Source organism: Lynx rufus, unplaced genomic scaffold (genome assembly GCF_022079265.1).
Source record: "Lynx rufus isolate CCGP_SWC_20201006 ecotype Redwood Valley unplaced genomic scaffold, mLynRuf1.p SCAF_15, whole genome shotgun sequence".
In the NCBI taxonomy this organism is placed as follows: domain Eukaryota; kingdom Metazoa; phylum Chordata; class Mammalia; order Carnivora; family Felidae; genus Lynx; species Lynx rufus.
This window is the reverse complement of record NW_025814829.1, coordinates 54,886,683-54,902,439: the sequence shown is the minus strand read 5'-3', so window position 1 is coordinate 54,902,439 and position 15,757 is coordinate 54,886,683. Positions and strand designations below refer to the sequence as shown.

Sequence of the window (15,757 nt, the reverse complement as noted above, 5' to 3'; positions counted from 1 at the left end):
CCGATTCTGTGTCTCCCTCTCTCTCTGCCCCTCCCCCGTTCATGCTCTGTCTCTCTCTGTCCCAAAAATAAATAAAAACGTTGAAAAAAAAATGGTGTTATGTGTGTCTCTAGATGTTTAAGCTCATTTGATGTGTTATTTAAAAGGCTTTATTTTCCCTCTTATTTAATAAAAATAAAATTTCTAAACATATATTTTTTCCTTTTAATTTTTAGAAATATAATTCATTGTCAAATTGGTTTCCATAAAATACCCAGTGCTCATCCCAACAAGTGCCCTCCTCCCTGCCCATCACCCACTTTCCCTTCTCCCCCAACCCCCATCAACCCTCAGTTTGTTCTCAGTATCCAAGAGTCTCTTATGGTTTGCCTCCCTCCCTCTCTGTAACTTTTTTTTCCCCCTTCCCCTCCCCCATGGTCTTCTGTTAAGTTTCTCAGGATCCACATATGAGTGAAAACATATGGTATCTGTCTTTCTCTGCCTGACTTATTTCACTTAGCATAATGCCCTCCAGTTCCATCCACGTTGCTGCAAATGGCCAGATTTTATTCTTTCTCTTTGCCAAGTAGTATTCCATTATATGTATAAACCACATCTTCCTTATGCATTCATCAGTTGCTGGACATTTAGGCTCTTTCCATAATTTGGCTACTGTTGAAAGGACTGCTATTAACATCAGAGTACATGTGCCCCTATGCGTCAGCATTCCCATATCCCTTGGGTAAATCCCTAGCAGTGCTATTGCTGGATCATAGGGTAGTTCTATTTTTAATTTTTTAAAGAACCTCCACACTGTTTTCCAGAGCGGCTGCACCAGTTTGCATTCCCACCAACAGTGCAAGAGGGTTCCCGTTTCTCCACATCCTCTCCAGCATCTATAGTCTTCTGATTTGTTCATTTTAGTTACTCTGACCACTGTGAGGTGGTATCTCAGTGTGGTTTTGATTTGTATTTCCCTGGTGATGAGTGATGTCGAGCAACTTTTCATGTGTCTGTTGGCCATCTGGATGTGTGCTTTGGAAAAGTGTCTATTCGTGACTTCTGCCCATTTCTTCACTGGATTATTTGTTTTTCAAGTGTGGAGTTTGGTGAGTTCTTTATAGATTTTAGATACTAGCCCTTTATCCATTATGTCATTTGCAAATATCTTTTCCCATTCTGTCGGTTGCCTTTTAGTTTTGTTCATTGTTTCCTTTGCAGTGCAGAAACTTTTTATTTTGATGAGGTCCCAATAGTTCATTTTTGCTTTTAATTCCCTTGCCTTTGGAGATGTGTCGAGTAAGAAATTGCTGCAGCTGAGGTCAAAGAGGTTTTTTCCTGCTTTCTCCTCTAGGGTTTTGATGGTTTCCTGTCTCGCATTCAAGTCCTTCCTCCATTTTGAGTTTATTTTTTGTGAATGGTGTAAGAAAGTGGTCTAGTTTCATTCTTCTGCATATTGCTGCCCAGTTCTCCCAGCACCATTTGTTAAAGAGACTGTGTTTTTTCCATTGGGTACTTTCTTGCTTTGTCAAAGATTAGTCGGCCATACATTTGTGGGTCCCATTCTGGGTTCTCTATTCTATTCCATTGGTCTATGTGTCTGTTTTTGTGCCAATCGCATACTGTTTTGATGATTACAGCTTTGTAGTAGAGGCTAAAGTCTGGGATTGTGATGCCTCCTGCTTTGGTTTTCTTCTTCAATATTACTTGGGCTATTCAGGGCCTTTTGTGGTTCCATACAAATTTTAGGATTCTTTGTTGTAGCTTTGAGAAGAATGCGGGTGCAATTTTGATTGGGACTGCATTGAATGTGTAGATTGCTTTGGGTAGTATTGACGTTTTAACAATATTTATTCTTCCAATCCATGAGCATGGTATGTTTTTCCATTTCTTTGTATCTTCTTCAATTTCCTTCATGAGCTTTCTGTAGTTTTCAGTATATAGATCTTTTACATCTTTGGTTAGGTTTATTCCTAGGTATTTTATGGTTCTTGGTGCATTTGTGAAGGAGATCTGTTTCTTTATTTCTCTTTCTGTTGCTTCATTATTGGTGTATAAAAATGCAGCCAGTTTGTGTACATTAATTGTACCCTGCTACTATGCTGAATTCAAGTATCAGTTCTAGCAGACTTTTGGTGGAGTCTTTCGGGTTTTCCATGTATAATATCATGTCGTCTGCAAAAAGTGAAAGTTTGACTTCATCTTTGCCAATTTTGATGCTTTTGATTTCCTTTTGTTGCCTGATTACTGATTCTAGGACTTCCAGCACTATGTGAAACAACAGTGGTGAGAGTGGACATCCCTGTCGTGTTCCTGATTGCAGGGAGAAAGCTTTCAGTTTTCCCCATTGAGGATGGTATTAGCTATGAGCTTTTCATAAATGGCTTCAATGATGTTTAAGTATGTTCCTTCTATCCTGACCTTCTTGAGGGTTTTCATCAAGAAAGGATGCTATATTTTGTCAAATACTTTTTCTGCATCTATTGACAGGATCATATGGTTCTTATCTTTTATTAATGTGGTGTATCACATTGATTGATTTGCAAATATTGAACCAGCCCTGCAGCCCAGGATTGAATCCCACTGGACCATGGTGAATAATTCTTTTTATATGCTGTTGAATTCGATTCACTAGTGTCTTGTTGAGAATTTTTGCATCCATATTCATCAGGGATATTGGCCTTCTTTTTTTTTTTTTTTTTTTTGGTTGGGTTTCTGTCTGCTTTGGGAATCAAAGTAATGCTGACTTCATAGAATGATTCTGGAAGTTTTCCTTCCATTTCTATTTTTTGAAACAGCTTGAGAAGGATAGGTATTAACTCTTCTTTAAATGTCTGGTAGAACAGACCAAGGAAGCCATCTGGTCCAGGACTCTTATTTGTTGGGAGATTTTTGATGACTGATTCAATTTCTTCATTAGTTATGGGTTTGTTCAAATTTTCTATTTCTTCCTGTTTGACTCTTGGTAGTGTGTGGTTGTTTAGGAATTTGTCCATTTCTTCCAGGTTGTCCAGTTTTTTGGCATATAATTTTTCATAGTATTCCTTGATAATTGCTTGTATTTATGAGGGATTGGTTGTAATAAATCCATTTTCATTTGTGATTTTATCTGTTTGGGTCCTTTCCCTTTTCTTTTTGAGAAGCCTGGCTAGAGGTTTATCAATTTTGTTTAGTTTTTCAAAAAACCAACTCTTTCCTTTATTGATCTGTTTTTCTGTTTGTTTGTTTTTTTTTTTTTGGATTCTATATTGTTTATTTCTGCTCTGGTCTTTATTTCTCTTCGTCTTCTGGGTTTGGGGTTTCTTTGCTCTTCTGCTTCTAGTTCCTTTAGGAGTGCTGTTAGATTTTGTATTGGGGATTTTTCTTGTTTCTTGAGATAGGCCTGGATTGCAATGTATTTTCCTCTTAGGACTGCCTTTGCTGCATCCCAGAGGGTTTGGATTGTTGTATTTTCATTTGTTTCCATATGTCTTTTAATTTCTTCTCTACTTGTCTGGTTGGCCCATTAGTTCTTTAGTGGGATGTTCTTTAACCTCCATGCTTTTGGAGGTTTTCCAGACTTTTTCCTGTGGTTGATTTCAATCTTCATAGCATTGTGATCTGTAAGTGTGCATGGTATGATCTCAGTTCTTTTATATTTATTGAGGACTGTTTTGTGACCCAGTACGTGATCTGTCTTGGAGAATGTTCCATATGCACTCGAGAAGAAAGTGTATTCTGCTGCTTTGGGATGTAGAGTTCTAAATATATCTGTCAAGTCCATCTAGTCCAATGTATCATTCAGGGCCATTGTTTTTTTACTGATTCTCTGTCTAGATGATCTATCCATTGTTGTAAGTGGATTACTAAAGTCCCTGCAATTATCACATTCTTATGGATAAGATTGCTTGTGTTTGTGTTTGTTTTAAATATTGGGGTGCTTCCGAATTCGGTGCATAGACATTTATAATTGTTAGCACTTCCTGATGGATAGACCCTGTAATTATTATATAACGCCCTTCTTCAACTCTTGTTACAACCTTTAATTTAAAGTCTAGTTTGTCTGATATAAGTATGGCTATTCAAGCTTTCTTTTGACTTCCAGGAGCGTAATATATTGTTCTCCATCCCCTCACTTTCAATCTGAAAGTGTCCTCAGGTCTAAAATGAGTCTCTTTTAGACAGCAAATAGATGGGTCTTGTTTTTTTATCCATTCTGATACCCTATGTCTTTTGAATGAATTTAAATTTTTTTATGTTTATTATTTATTTTTGAGAGAGAAACAGAGTGTGAGCAGGGGAGGGGCAGAGAAAGAGGGAGACACAGATCCAGAGCAGGCTCCAGACTCTGAGCTGTCAGCACAGAACCCAACATGGGGCTTGAACCCACGAACCATGACACCATGACCTGAGTTGAAGTCGGACACTTAACCAACTGAGCCACTCCCCATGAACATCTTTTTTCTTATAAATACCATTATGTTTGAATTTCAGTAAAAATATCGTACCTTCTTTATTTTTGTCAAAAAAATAAATCATTGAAAATGATGAGTGGAAAAAATTGGCAAAGACCGAGATGTCTTGATTTATAACACTATCTTTTATTTTCAGTAAGTGCCTTCATGTTAACAAGCAGGGAAGATGTAATTAATTTTTTTTTTCCTTTTAGCGGTTTATCTCTGCAAGAGAACAATGCAAAACAAGGCAAGGCTGGAACTAGCTGACTATGAAGCTGTAAGTACTAAGGACTTTCTGGCAAAGAATGTCATAAAACGAACAGGAATAAGGCCTATGGTCATTTCTGGGAATTCTGTTGACTTTCTACATGCCTGGATTTTAAGGACCAGATTCCCAGGGATCGAGCATCATAATGGCCCAAATCCCTGACTTGCTTGCTTCCTTGGAGATGGTGAACTTCTACACACACAAATTCATGAGAGAAGGGAGGAGTATGTCTTACTTGCTAAACTCAAGTGTGAAAATGTGAGATGTGTCCTGCATATAGTAAAGACATCCAAACTTAGAGAAGTAAAGAACATTCACTTTGGGTAAATGGTTTTTGCGGAACCTTCAGGTTGGTCACCATCAGCAGGTAAAATTAATCTCATGTAATTTGTTCCGACAATTGCTATGTTGTGATTTACTGACTTTGAAGCACTGACTAGAAATGGTAGTAGTCTTCTGAGGGTTTACATTCTTGTCAGGAACTGGATGGATTGACTGAATCAATAGTAAAAATGTACTGCTTTTCTGTTCCTCACGAAAATGGGCACAGAAAACTCCAATAGATTAGTACTGAGCCCTTTTTATATACAAAGTAATTTTAGTATTTTAGATGTTTGCTTGTATTCTCTCAAGTCAATTATTCATAAACATTAATATTTGTGATAGGTTTCCCTGTTTCCTCTGTTAATATGAGGATGAGTTATATTCAGTGAGCATGACTCATCATTCAGAACTGGAGTACACTTACTACTTTAGAGACTATATTTTCTTGACAAATTCATACGGTAGATAAATGAGAAGGGAGTAGTGATCGTGAGCATCAGAAAGTCTTCACCTGTGGTGTATTTTTCAGGAGAGCCTGGCCAGGCTGCAGAGAGCATTTGCCCGGAAGTGGGAGTTCATTTTCATGCAAGCAGAAGCACAAGCAAAGTGAGTCCTTGTGAGTCTTTTGGAAAACTTGATCAAGTTGCGGCCTTTTGTCCAGAGAGGTGCTACAATTAATATCACTTACTATCCATTGTTACCATGTTGACAGAGTGGACAAGAAGAGAGACAAGATTGAAAGGAAGATCCTCGATAGCCAAGAGAGAGCATTCTGGGACGTTCATAGACCTGTGGTAAGCATGAGTGCACACGTTATCTCCAGTTCATAATCTGAGCCTTTGGAAAGTGAAGGATGCCTGAGAAAGTGAGGGAAGAATGAGGTAACCCCATCACTCTTCCACAAATCTTGATGATTTCATTAAGGAAGGATTGCCACTTTCGTGTAAGATGACCAGAATTCGGTAGTGTCACGCTTAATTTATAAAGTTATGCATTTTCCCAGTATGACATCACTCTTGGCATTTGAGGTACCTAATACTTTTATACCCTTGAAAGAAAAAAGACTTCAACAAAGCAGTCTTACATAAGCTGTGTGACCCAGAGTGACAAATAATGAATGTCCTTGATTAATGCCAGAAAACTCTGTAAGGAATTCAACACTGGTTATGGGCATTCACAAGAAAACATGTCTGATCTCATATTTTTCTTTATATTTTAATAGTATGTCTTTGTTTTCTATATATTTCTTTAAACACAAGCAGGCAAGACATTAGAGAATAATATTTCTGTAAGTATTATTAGAATAAATATCAGGATCACAGCATGAGACAAATCAAGATTGATGAGAATATTTTAAAATCTTCCTCTCAGCTTCCTTCGGGATCAGACCAAAATAGATCTGCTTTCCAAAGATTTACATATATATATATATATATATATATATATATATATATATATATGTATTTCAATTTCAGATAACAATGCAATTGTTAAATTCTATATTGAATTTTTCTCTCTTTGAATTTCTAGAAGATTAGAATTGAGAATTAACTGGCTTCTTTGCTCAATATTCAGTTTGAGTTTTGTTACTCATGGTGAGAAAGGATTATAAGGTCACATGCATAAGAATGGAAAGAATATGAAGTAGGATTTTGCTTGCTTATTTGTTTGTTTTAAGCTGTCTTTGGAAACCAGTCAATACATTATGTTTCTGTGTTTATCCACTTTATGCCCCTGGACATCTGGTGGCCCATCGCTAGCGTTGTTCAGCTTTCATGGCCTGCATCCTCCTGTCAACTCAAGAGGGTTGCTCATGAGGACTTATTCCATGGTCCTTGGCCCTCTGTGTGGCCCTGTTGGAGACAGAACTTGTACACAGTTGTTTCTGCTGTCTAGTGTGAGTCATGCTTCAGTCCTCTGTGTCTCCCTGCAGCAAGGAACACGTATGAATGCTTTCCAAGGGGTCCCCTGCTGCACCCCTTACTAGGCTTCCAATTAGAAAATCATCCTAAGGAGCACCCAGAGGGAGAAACCACCCTGAATATATATAATTCATTTCCTTTATTCAACGTGTAGGTGCTGATGACAGCAGTTGCAAATGTTGAGGAAGCTAATCTGTGGGATCTCTGTCTTAGTATCATTCCTACACTTTTCATTTTATTTAGGCTATTATTTTCGAACTTGAAATCTATCTCTTAGGTTTAGGCAATAGGAGAATTATAACATGACCTTCCTTGGTGTTTATCAACTAATATATCTGGAATGATCTGATTGTGTTGACTCTTCTCCTCAAAGGGATTATTCTCTATTCACCTCTAAAACTTACTTTTTGAAACGTCTGAAGGATAGCCTTTGTCCCCAACTTTTTTAGGTAAATGGATCAGTCCTGTAGACACATGCCAACACAATGACTAATCACTTTTTCCTTCAAAAGCCATATCTGAACCCCCTGAAACACAGAATACCTCAGCATGCCACCCTTCCTACAATGTGCAACATCATGTAAGAATACTACTTACTCTGTATCAACATGTGCCAGGCATTGTACTGCATGAAATGTTGATTAAAACATAGTCCTTGATTCCTAAAATTCACATCCAGTGGAAGCATTTTATGAACATAGTCACGAACGCTTTAAGACAGGCATGACTACACATTTGTTTTCTGGGGGGAAAATACAGATGGTCATGGGATTTATATGACTTGCCCATGTACACAAGGCTAGTAGTGGCCTGAACCAACTATTTTCTACTCCATAGTCTGATTCACAAAGGAAGGGGAGCAACAGGGGAGTAGAGTGGCTCCAGTCAAAGAAAGCAGCTGCAGCAAGAGTGAGATGCTCACTGCATGCCTCCATTCTGAAAAAAAGAGGGGATAAAAAGTTAGCAATATTGCATGTGTGATATGGCTATATTTATAGGTGTCTTGTTATAGGAATATTTTACTAGTTCATTTTACTTCTGGTTTTTGAATATTCTTTTTTCATTCATTTTACTGTTTCCAAGAGCCCAAAGTTAAAGCCATCTTTAAAACACTGTAGGCCACACATCCCTGATCTAGGGGCACCCAGCTACCATGTAGGGAACACCGTGGTCAGGTGTTGTTATACAATATGAAATCTAAAGGGCCAGTTCCAGTAGTGTTTCTCCAGTAAGTACTATCTCCTATATTCATATAGAATAGTCTTGTGTAACTTATTACTATTTCAAGAACAATCTAAAATTTTTATAAATATATTGATAAATCTAGTTCACATAAATTACTAGTACATTAAAAAGATCACAAAGAATGCCCTTGTTTTTATTTTGGTTTCAAAAAGACTAATTATAAAAATATTAACTGACCACTATAAGTCTTAAAAGTCTAGAGATCGATATTCCCATTAGAATAAAAAAAAAAAAACTCTACTCAAATTTCACTGGTTTATAATACAACCTAATTGAAAGACCTTTAAGTCACATAATTACATTTTCCTGGATTGATTTTAGCTTCATCAATATAGAAAATATCTCTGTTTTCAAAAACCAGAAATGGAGTTACTTTAATAGCATTATTTGTTATTTTTTTTTCATTTTGTCTCTTCTTATAAAATCCTACCATTAAACATTTCAATAAAAAATATAACAGAGAGGGGCGCCTGGGTGACTCAGTCGGTTAAGCGGCCGACTTCGGCTCAGGTCATGATCTCGCGGTCCGTGAGTTCGAGCCCCGCGTCGGGCTCTGTGCTGACAGCTCGGAGCCTGGAGCCTGTTTCAGATTCTGTGTCTCCCTCTCTCTGACCCTCCCCGTTCATGCTCTGTTTCTGTCTCAAAAATAAATAAACGTTAAAAAAAATTTTTTAAAAAATATATAACAGAGAACAGTTAATCCTCATGAAGATTTTATTAATTCAAGTATCTGCCACCTTGCATTGTTTGGTTTGCTTTGATTTGATCTGGTTTTACTCTGGCATTTACTTAATCAAAAATGGGTTGGAAGCCATTAGCTAGAAATGTAGTGGAGAAAGGGAAATCTCAGCAGCTCAGAGTCTTTAAAGTATACTTTAAAAATTAATTTAAAATATTATATTACATAAATTTCTACTTGAAGAATATATAGAAAATATATGTAATATGATTTTACTTTTTAAAAAACCGTGAGGCCACTTAACATATAATCTTTCTATTGAACTTAATACCATTATGAAATAAATTTAGCTTCTCTGAGAATGCTTATGTTTACTCCAGAAAAGTAAAGTCATTAACCCCAAGAAGGACTCTTCAGTTTTCAGGGATTCCACATAGAATTGTCAAAAACTAACTATTCAAGAACATAATTGGAGAAATACACTAAATTGTAGTAAATGTCAAATAATTTGGGATTTATGTTAATTTTTGTATTTAATGTTTCAACATTTTAATGAAGCCCTTTCAAGGGCCAACATATTCTTAGTCTGTATTAATAGAATTTTAGGAACTAATTCAATTGAAGTAAAAATTGCCCTTGTCACAGTGCTGAGGAACTCAATTTTAGAGTTTTGTGCCTAGTTCTAGAAACCATACTTAAAAAAAAAATGTGGCTGAGCTGTAGTTGAGGTGAATGTTAAAGGGGCAAAGTCAAAAATAAGAAAAAAATAATTGTGGGGCACCTGGGTAGCTCAGTCGGTTAAGCGTCCAACTTCAGCTCGGGTCATGATCTTACAATCGTGAGTTCAAGCCCCGCATCAGGCTCTGTACTGACAGCTCAGAGCCTGGAGTCTGCTTTGGATTCTGTGTCTCCCTCTCTGCCCCTCCCCTGCTCATGCTCTGTCTCTCTCTGTTTCAAAAATAAATAAAAACATTAATTTTTTTAAATAAAGAAAAAAAAATTAATTGTGAAGTTATTAGAGAGATTAGTGGCCTTAAGGATAAGAAAACCCAAGAAAGTTGTCTTCATATTTTTGAAATTTGATTAGGTGGAGTTGGAATGAGGCTTATTCTTTTACCCCATTTGGATTCTGTATGACCAATGTGGAAACAACTGGAAAATAAAATCTCAATGTAAAAACTTCATTAATACTTAACTAAATATCATTGCCAACCTTAAATGATAGGAATGATTAATTCAAGTATACTTTGAAATTCGTTCGCCAGAAATATGGTGGAGAAAAGGCAATTTTCTCCTTTTCTCCTTTGTATAGTGAGATTAGTAATTTTTAGTGGTCCTTCCAGCATGAAGTATCAGGAGTTAGTTCAACTTGGGGCACCTTGGGGCTCAGTCAGTTAGGCATCCCATTCTTGTTTTTGGCTCAGGTCGTGAGCTCATGGTTCATGAGTTCAAGTCTCACTTGGTTTCACACTGTGAGTGCTTGGGATTTCTTTCTCTCCTTCCCTCTCTGCATCCTCCCCCCCCATCTCCAAACAAACAAACAAACAAACAAACAAACAAACAAACAAACAATAATTAGATCAACTTCTTTGCTTCCCAAATCTGTTAGAGATTGATTCATGCCATTACTTCAAAAAAGGCTTACAGAATAAAAATACTTAAGTACAGAAAATGGAAATGTACTTCATTAAAAGTTCAAAATAAAAATAATAATCTTTGAATTCTTCCTGATTTTAAATTGAACAAATCTTCATCACAAAATAGTGAAAATAGTTATGATTTACCTATGGCTTCCACATACAATGGCTTATTCTTACATATATTACCATTTATAAATTAATTTTTCCATTTACGGAGGTATAATTGACACATACTATAGAATAAGCTTAAGATATACAACATAATCATTTGATATATGTGTATGTAGCAAAATGATTACCACATCCATCACCTCACATAGTTACAATTTTGTGTGTGTGATGAGAACTTTTAACATTTACTTTCTCAGCACTTTTTAAAATATTTAACTATAGTCACCATGCTGACATTATATTCCTGGGACTTATTTATCTTATACTGGAAATTTCTACCTTTTGGCCACTTTTACCCATTTCCTTCATACACACACTCCATGCCTCTGGCAACCACTAGTCTGTTCTCTGTGTCAATGAATCTGTTATATTTTTTTAGATTCTACATATACGTGATCATACAGGATTTGTCTTTCTCCGTGACTTGTTTCACTTGGCATAATGTCCTCAAGTTTCATCCATGTTGTCATAAATGGCAGGATTTCCTTCTTTTTACGGCTGAATAATATTTCAGTGTGTGTGTCTGTGTGTGTAACACATGCCACATTTTCTTTATTCATTCATGTGTTGATCAACACTTAGGTTATTTCCATATCTTCCTATTATAAATAATGCTACAATGAACACGGGGATGCAGATAGTAATTGCAGGTAGTAATTTCAGGATAGTAATTTCTTTTCATTTAGAAATACATCAGAAGTGAAGTTGGTAGATCATATGGTAGTTCTATTTTTAATTTTATGAGGAACCTACATAGTGTTTTCCACAGTGGCTGCACCAGTTTGCATTCCCACCAACAGTGCATGAGGATTCCTTTTCTGCACATCCTCTCTAGCACTTTTTCTCTCCTGTGTTTTTGATAATAACCTTTCTAATAGATAAAAGGTGATATGTCGTTGTGATTTTTATTTGCATTTCCCATATGATTAGTGATGTTGAGCATCTTTTCATGTATCTGTTAGCCATTAGACATCTTTGAAAAAAACATGTCTATTCAGATCCTCTCCTAATTTTAAATTGAATTTATTGTTTTGTTATTGAGTTGTATGAGTTCTTTCTATATTTTGGATATTAACTTCTCATCCAGTATATGGCCTGCAAATATTTTCTCCCATTCTATAGATTGTCTTTCATTTGTTGAATGTTTATTTTGATGTGCAGAAGTTTTTTAATTTGATGTAGTCCCACTTGTTGATTTTTTGTTTTGTTGCTTGTGTTTTAGGTATCATAACCAAAAAATCATTGCTAAGACCCATGGAAGGAGTTTTCCCTTATTTTTTTTTAATGTTAATATATTTTTGAGAGAGAGAGACAGATAGTGGAAGCTGGGAAGGGGCAGAGAGAGAAGGAGACACAGAATCTGAAGGAGGCTCCAGGTTCTGAGCCGTCAGCATAGAGCTCGAGATCATGACCTGAGTAAAGTTGATACCCTAAACAATTGAGCCACCCAGGTGCCCCACCCCCTATATTTACTTCTAGAAGTTTTATGGTTTCAGGCCTTACATTTAAGCCTTTATCCATTTCAAATTATTTTTTTAACATATTGTCCATTTCAAGTTAATTTTTGTGAGTGGCTAAGATACTGGTCTAGTTTCATTCTTTTTCAAGTGAATATCCATTTTCCCAGCACTATTTATTGAAGAAACTATCTTTCCTCCTTTGAGTATCTATTCTCCTTTGTCAAATATTAAGTTGATCGGGGCACCTGGGTGGCTCAGTCGGTTAAGCGGCCGACTTCGGCTCAGGTCATGATCTCGCGGTCCATGGGTTCGAGCCCTGCGTTGGGCTCTGTGCTGACAGCTCAGAGCCTGGAGCCTGTTTCAGATTCTGTGTCTCCCTCTCTCTGACCCTCCCCCGTTCATGCTCTGTCTCTCTCTGTCTCAAAAATAAATAAACGTTAAAAAAAATTTAAAAAATATATTAAGTTGATCATATATGCATGGATTTATTTCTAGACTTGATTTTGTTCCATTGGTAGGTATGTCTTTTTTTTTTTCCATTGCATACTCTCTTGATTACTGTAGCTATGTAATATCATTTGATATTGGGAAGTGTAATGCCTCCAGATTTGTACTTATTTCTCAATATTACTTTGGGTATTTGGTGTCTTTTGTGCTCCATATGAATTTTAGGATTTTTTTTCTATTTCTATAAAAATGCTATTGGAATATTGATAGGAATTGCATTGAACCTACAGATAGCTTTAGGTAGTATGGACATTTTAACAACATTAATTCTTCCAGGCCATGAGCACAGAATATCTTTCCATTTATTTGTGTATTCAGTGTACAGGTATTTTACCTCCTTGGTTAAATTTATGCCTAAGGATTTTATTGTGCTTGATGCTGTTGTAAATAGTATTGTTTTCTTTATTTCTTTTTAAAATAATTCTTTGTTAGTGTATGGAAACAGTACTGATTTTGTTTGTTGACTTTTATCCTACAAATTTACTGAATTTGTTGATTAAATCTAACAGGTTTTTTTGGTAGACTCTTTAGGAATTTTTATATATAATCATGTCATTTGCAAACAGAGGTAATTCTGTTTCTTTCTCTCTGATTTGGATACCTTTTATTTATTTTTCTTGCCTGATTACTCTGGCTAGGACTTCTGGTTGCATATTAGCATTTTTAATGGTTTCATTGACACTAACTTCAGAATACTTGTTTTATATTTGTCAGACCATGGTCTTAAGAGCAAAGAGTGTGTCTTCAGTGCTTCAATGTAGCATTTTGTAGGATACAACTTAATTTGAAATCTCAAACCAAGTAATTGAGAGATCGGGGAAATATGAAATATGCAAAGGATTTTTCTAAAAGTTAGGTGCAGATCTGGAATGCTGAGTTTGTTTTAGGGCATGCTGAGTATGACAACATAACATCCAGATGGAAATGTGTATTGTTATAGATTTGTGACATAGTTTAAGGGATGTTTTAGGGCCATCAAATTAATTTTGAAGCTCATTGTGTTAAGGGTAACAATTGAGGCTCTGAGGCAGGAACTGTTTGTCTGTGGGAAGCAACAGAGTCAAAGAAAATTAGTAACTCATTTAGAAGTTTTCTTATCTTTCTTCTTCCTTATATATAGTCCCATAATTCCAGAAAATGTGTTTAAGCTCCCTATACATTTTTTTCTTCAAATAAATCAGTATGAAGCAGTATTATGAAGCGCAAGCGCGCGCGCGCGTGTGTGTGTGTGTGTGTGTGTGTAAGTTTATTAAAATGTGAAGTTTTGGGGTGCCTGGGTGGCTCAGTTGGTTAAGCATCCAACTCTTGATTTTGACTCAGGCCATGATCTCACGGTTGGTGGGATTGAGCCCTGCATCTGGCTCTGCATTGGCAGCACAGAGGCTGTTTGGAATTCTCTCTCTCCCCCTCTCTCTCTGCCCCTCCTCTACTCACACGTGTGTATTCACATGTTCTCACTCTCTCTCTTTCAAAATAAATAAACTTTAAAAAAAATATGAAGTTTAAAGGCGTCTGGGGGAAGAGGTGGTAGATCTGCATAAGTCCCATAAGATTCAGAGTTGCTAAGACCTATTTGGTTAGATTTTGGTGATTCTGCCTGAAGTCCAATAATAGAAAGGAGCAATGAGGTTCTTGAAATAAAATCATCATAAAGGAAAAAAGGAAGTCTAGTGGAGACTTTCACAATGGTGGTGGTGTTCTGGGTCCAACCAAACTTGTGCTCCACAACTGTGGATCCAGCTTACATCCTTTAAATTGACTTTTGTTGGGGCGCCTGGGTGGCGCAGTCGGTTAAGCGTCCGACTTCAGCCAGGTCACGATCTCGCGGTCCGTGAGTTCGAGCCCCGCGTCGGGCTCTGGGCTGATGGCTCGGAGCCTGGAGCCTGTTTCCGATTCTATGTCTCCCTCTCTCTCTGCCCCTCCCCCGTTCATGCTCTGTCTCTCTCTGTCTCAAAAATAAATAAACGTTAAAAAAATTTAAAAAAAAATTATTTTGGGGGCGCCTGGGTGGCGCAGTCGGTTAAGCGTCCGACTTCAGCCAGGTCACGATCTCGCGGTCCGTGAGTTTGAGCCCCGCGTCGGGCTCTGGGCTGATGGCTCGGAGCCTGGAGCCCGTTTCCGATTCTGTGTCTCCCTCTCTCTCTGCCCCTCCCCCGTTCATGCTCTGTCTCTCTCTGTCCCAAAAATAAATAAACGTTGAAAAGTGATACACACCACAAAAACAAAAGAGAAAAACAAGGTAAATGACACCATATTATATATAGCAAAAGAGTGATCTTTAATAAATATAGAACTTGTAAATCAGTGAGAAAAAGTCAAAGAAATGTTTAAAATGCAATGAAAAATGCTTACTTTTTTTTACCTATCAAGTTTGCAAAGATTTTTTTTAATAGGAAATGTATTGTCAAATTGGTTTCCATACAACACCTAGTGCACGTCCCACAAGGTGCCCTCCTCAATGCCCATCACCCACCCTCCCACCCCCCATCAACCCTCAGTTTGCTCTCAATTTTTAAGAGTCTCTTATGCTTTGGCTCTCTCCCTCTCTAACCTCTTTGCAAAGATTTTTTTTTAAAGGATAATACCACAACCATTTATTTTATATACAGTCTTACCATCTTAGGCCCAGAGGTAGTTATTTGGTTGTTGCAGAGGAGTAAGTGGATAGGTAGGTAGTTGGAAAAATGGATGGAGAGATACACAGATTGTTACATAGGCTGATGTGTGCATAGAGAAATCCCTGAAAAGGATAGATACACAAGTATCAACAGTAGTGTTCTCTGAATGTTGAAATTCTGTTTATTTTGTCTTCTCTCTCTCTCCATGCAAGTCAAGAGAGGTGAGAGGGAGGCCAAGGGAAATCTCCCTGAGCTGCTCTCAGGCTCCCGTATTTATTGAGCATACATTCAGGGAAACATTGCACAATATGTCAGTATTGGCTACGTGCCAGTAAGAACGTATAGAAAGCGTGCAGAAAAACAAGTTAAGACAGGATAAAATATTCCATGAGATAACATGGTCTAAGGAATTTATGAGTATAGGTAGGACCTAACCCCTAGATACACATTAACTAGATAAGCAAAATGTGGCTGCTGTTTTCAGCAAGGCCAGAAAGCAGTGTTCTGC

At 37.1% G+C, this 15,757-nt stretch overlaps 1 protein-coding gene across 6 annotated transcripts in view; it reads left to right on the top strand.

Moving 5' to 3' along the window:
* The window catches only part of RGS7 (regulator of G protein signaling 7), a 493,624-nt gene that overhangs the window by 422,428 nt on the left and 55,439 nt on the right, over positions 1-15,757 (top strand). For all 6 annotated transcript variants that reach the window (XM_047077340.1, XM_047077343.1, XM_047077341.1 and 3 more), the window contains 3 exons: positions 4,628-4,692; positions 5,537-5,613; positions 5,720-5,801. In XM_047077340.1, coding sequence (XP_046933296.1) covers positions 4,628-4,692; positions 5,537-5,613; positions 5,720-5,801 — 224 coding nt within the window. The remainder of the gene's footprint in view (positions 1-4,627; positions 4,693-5,536; positions 5,614-5,719; positions 5,802-15,757) is intronic.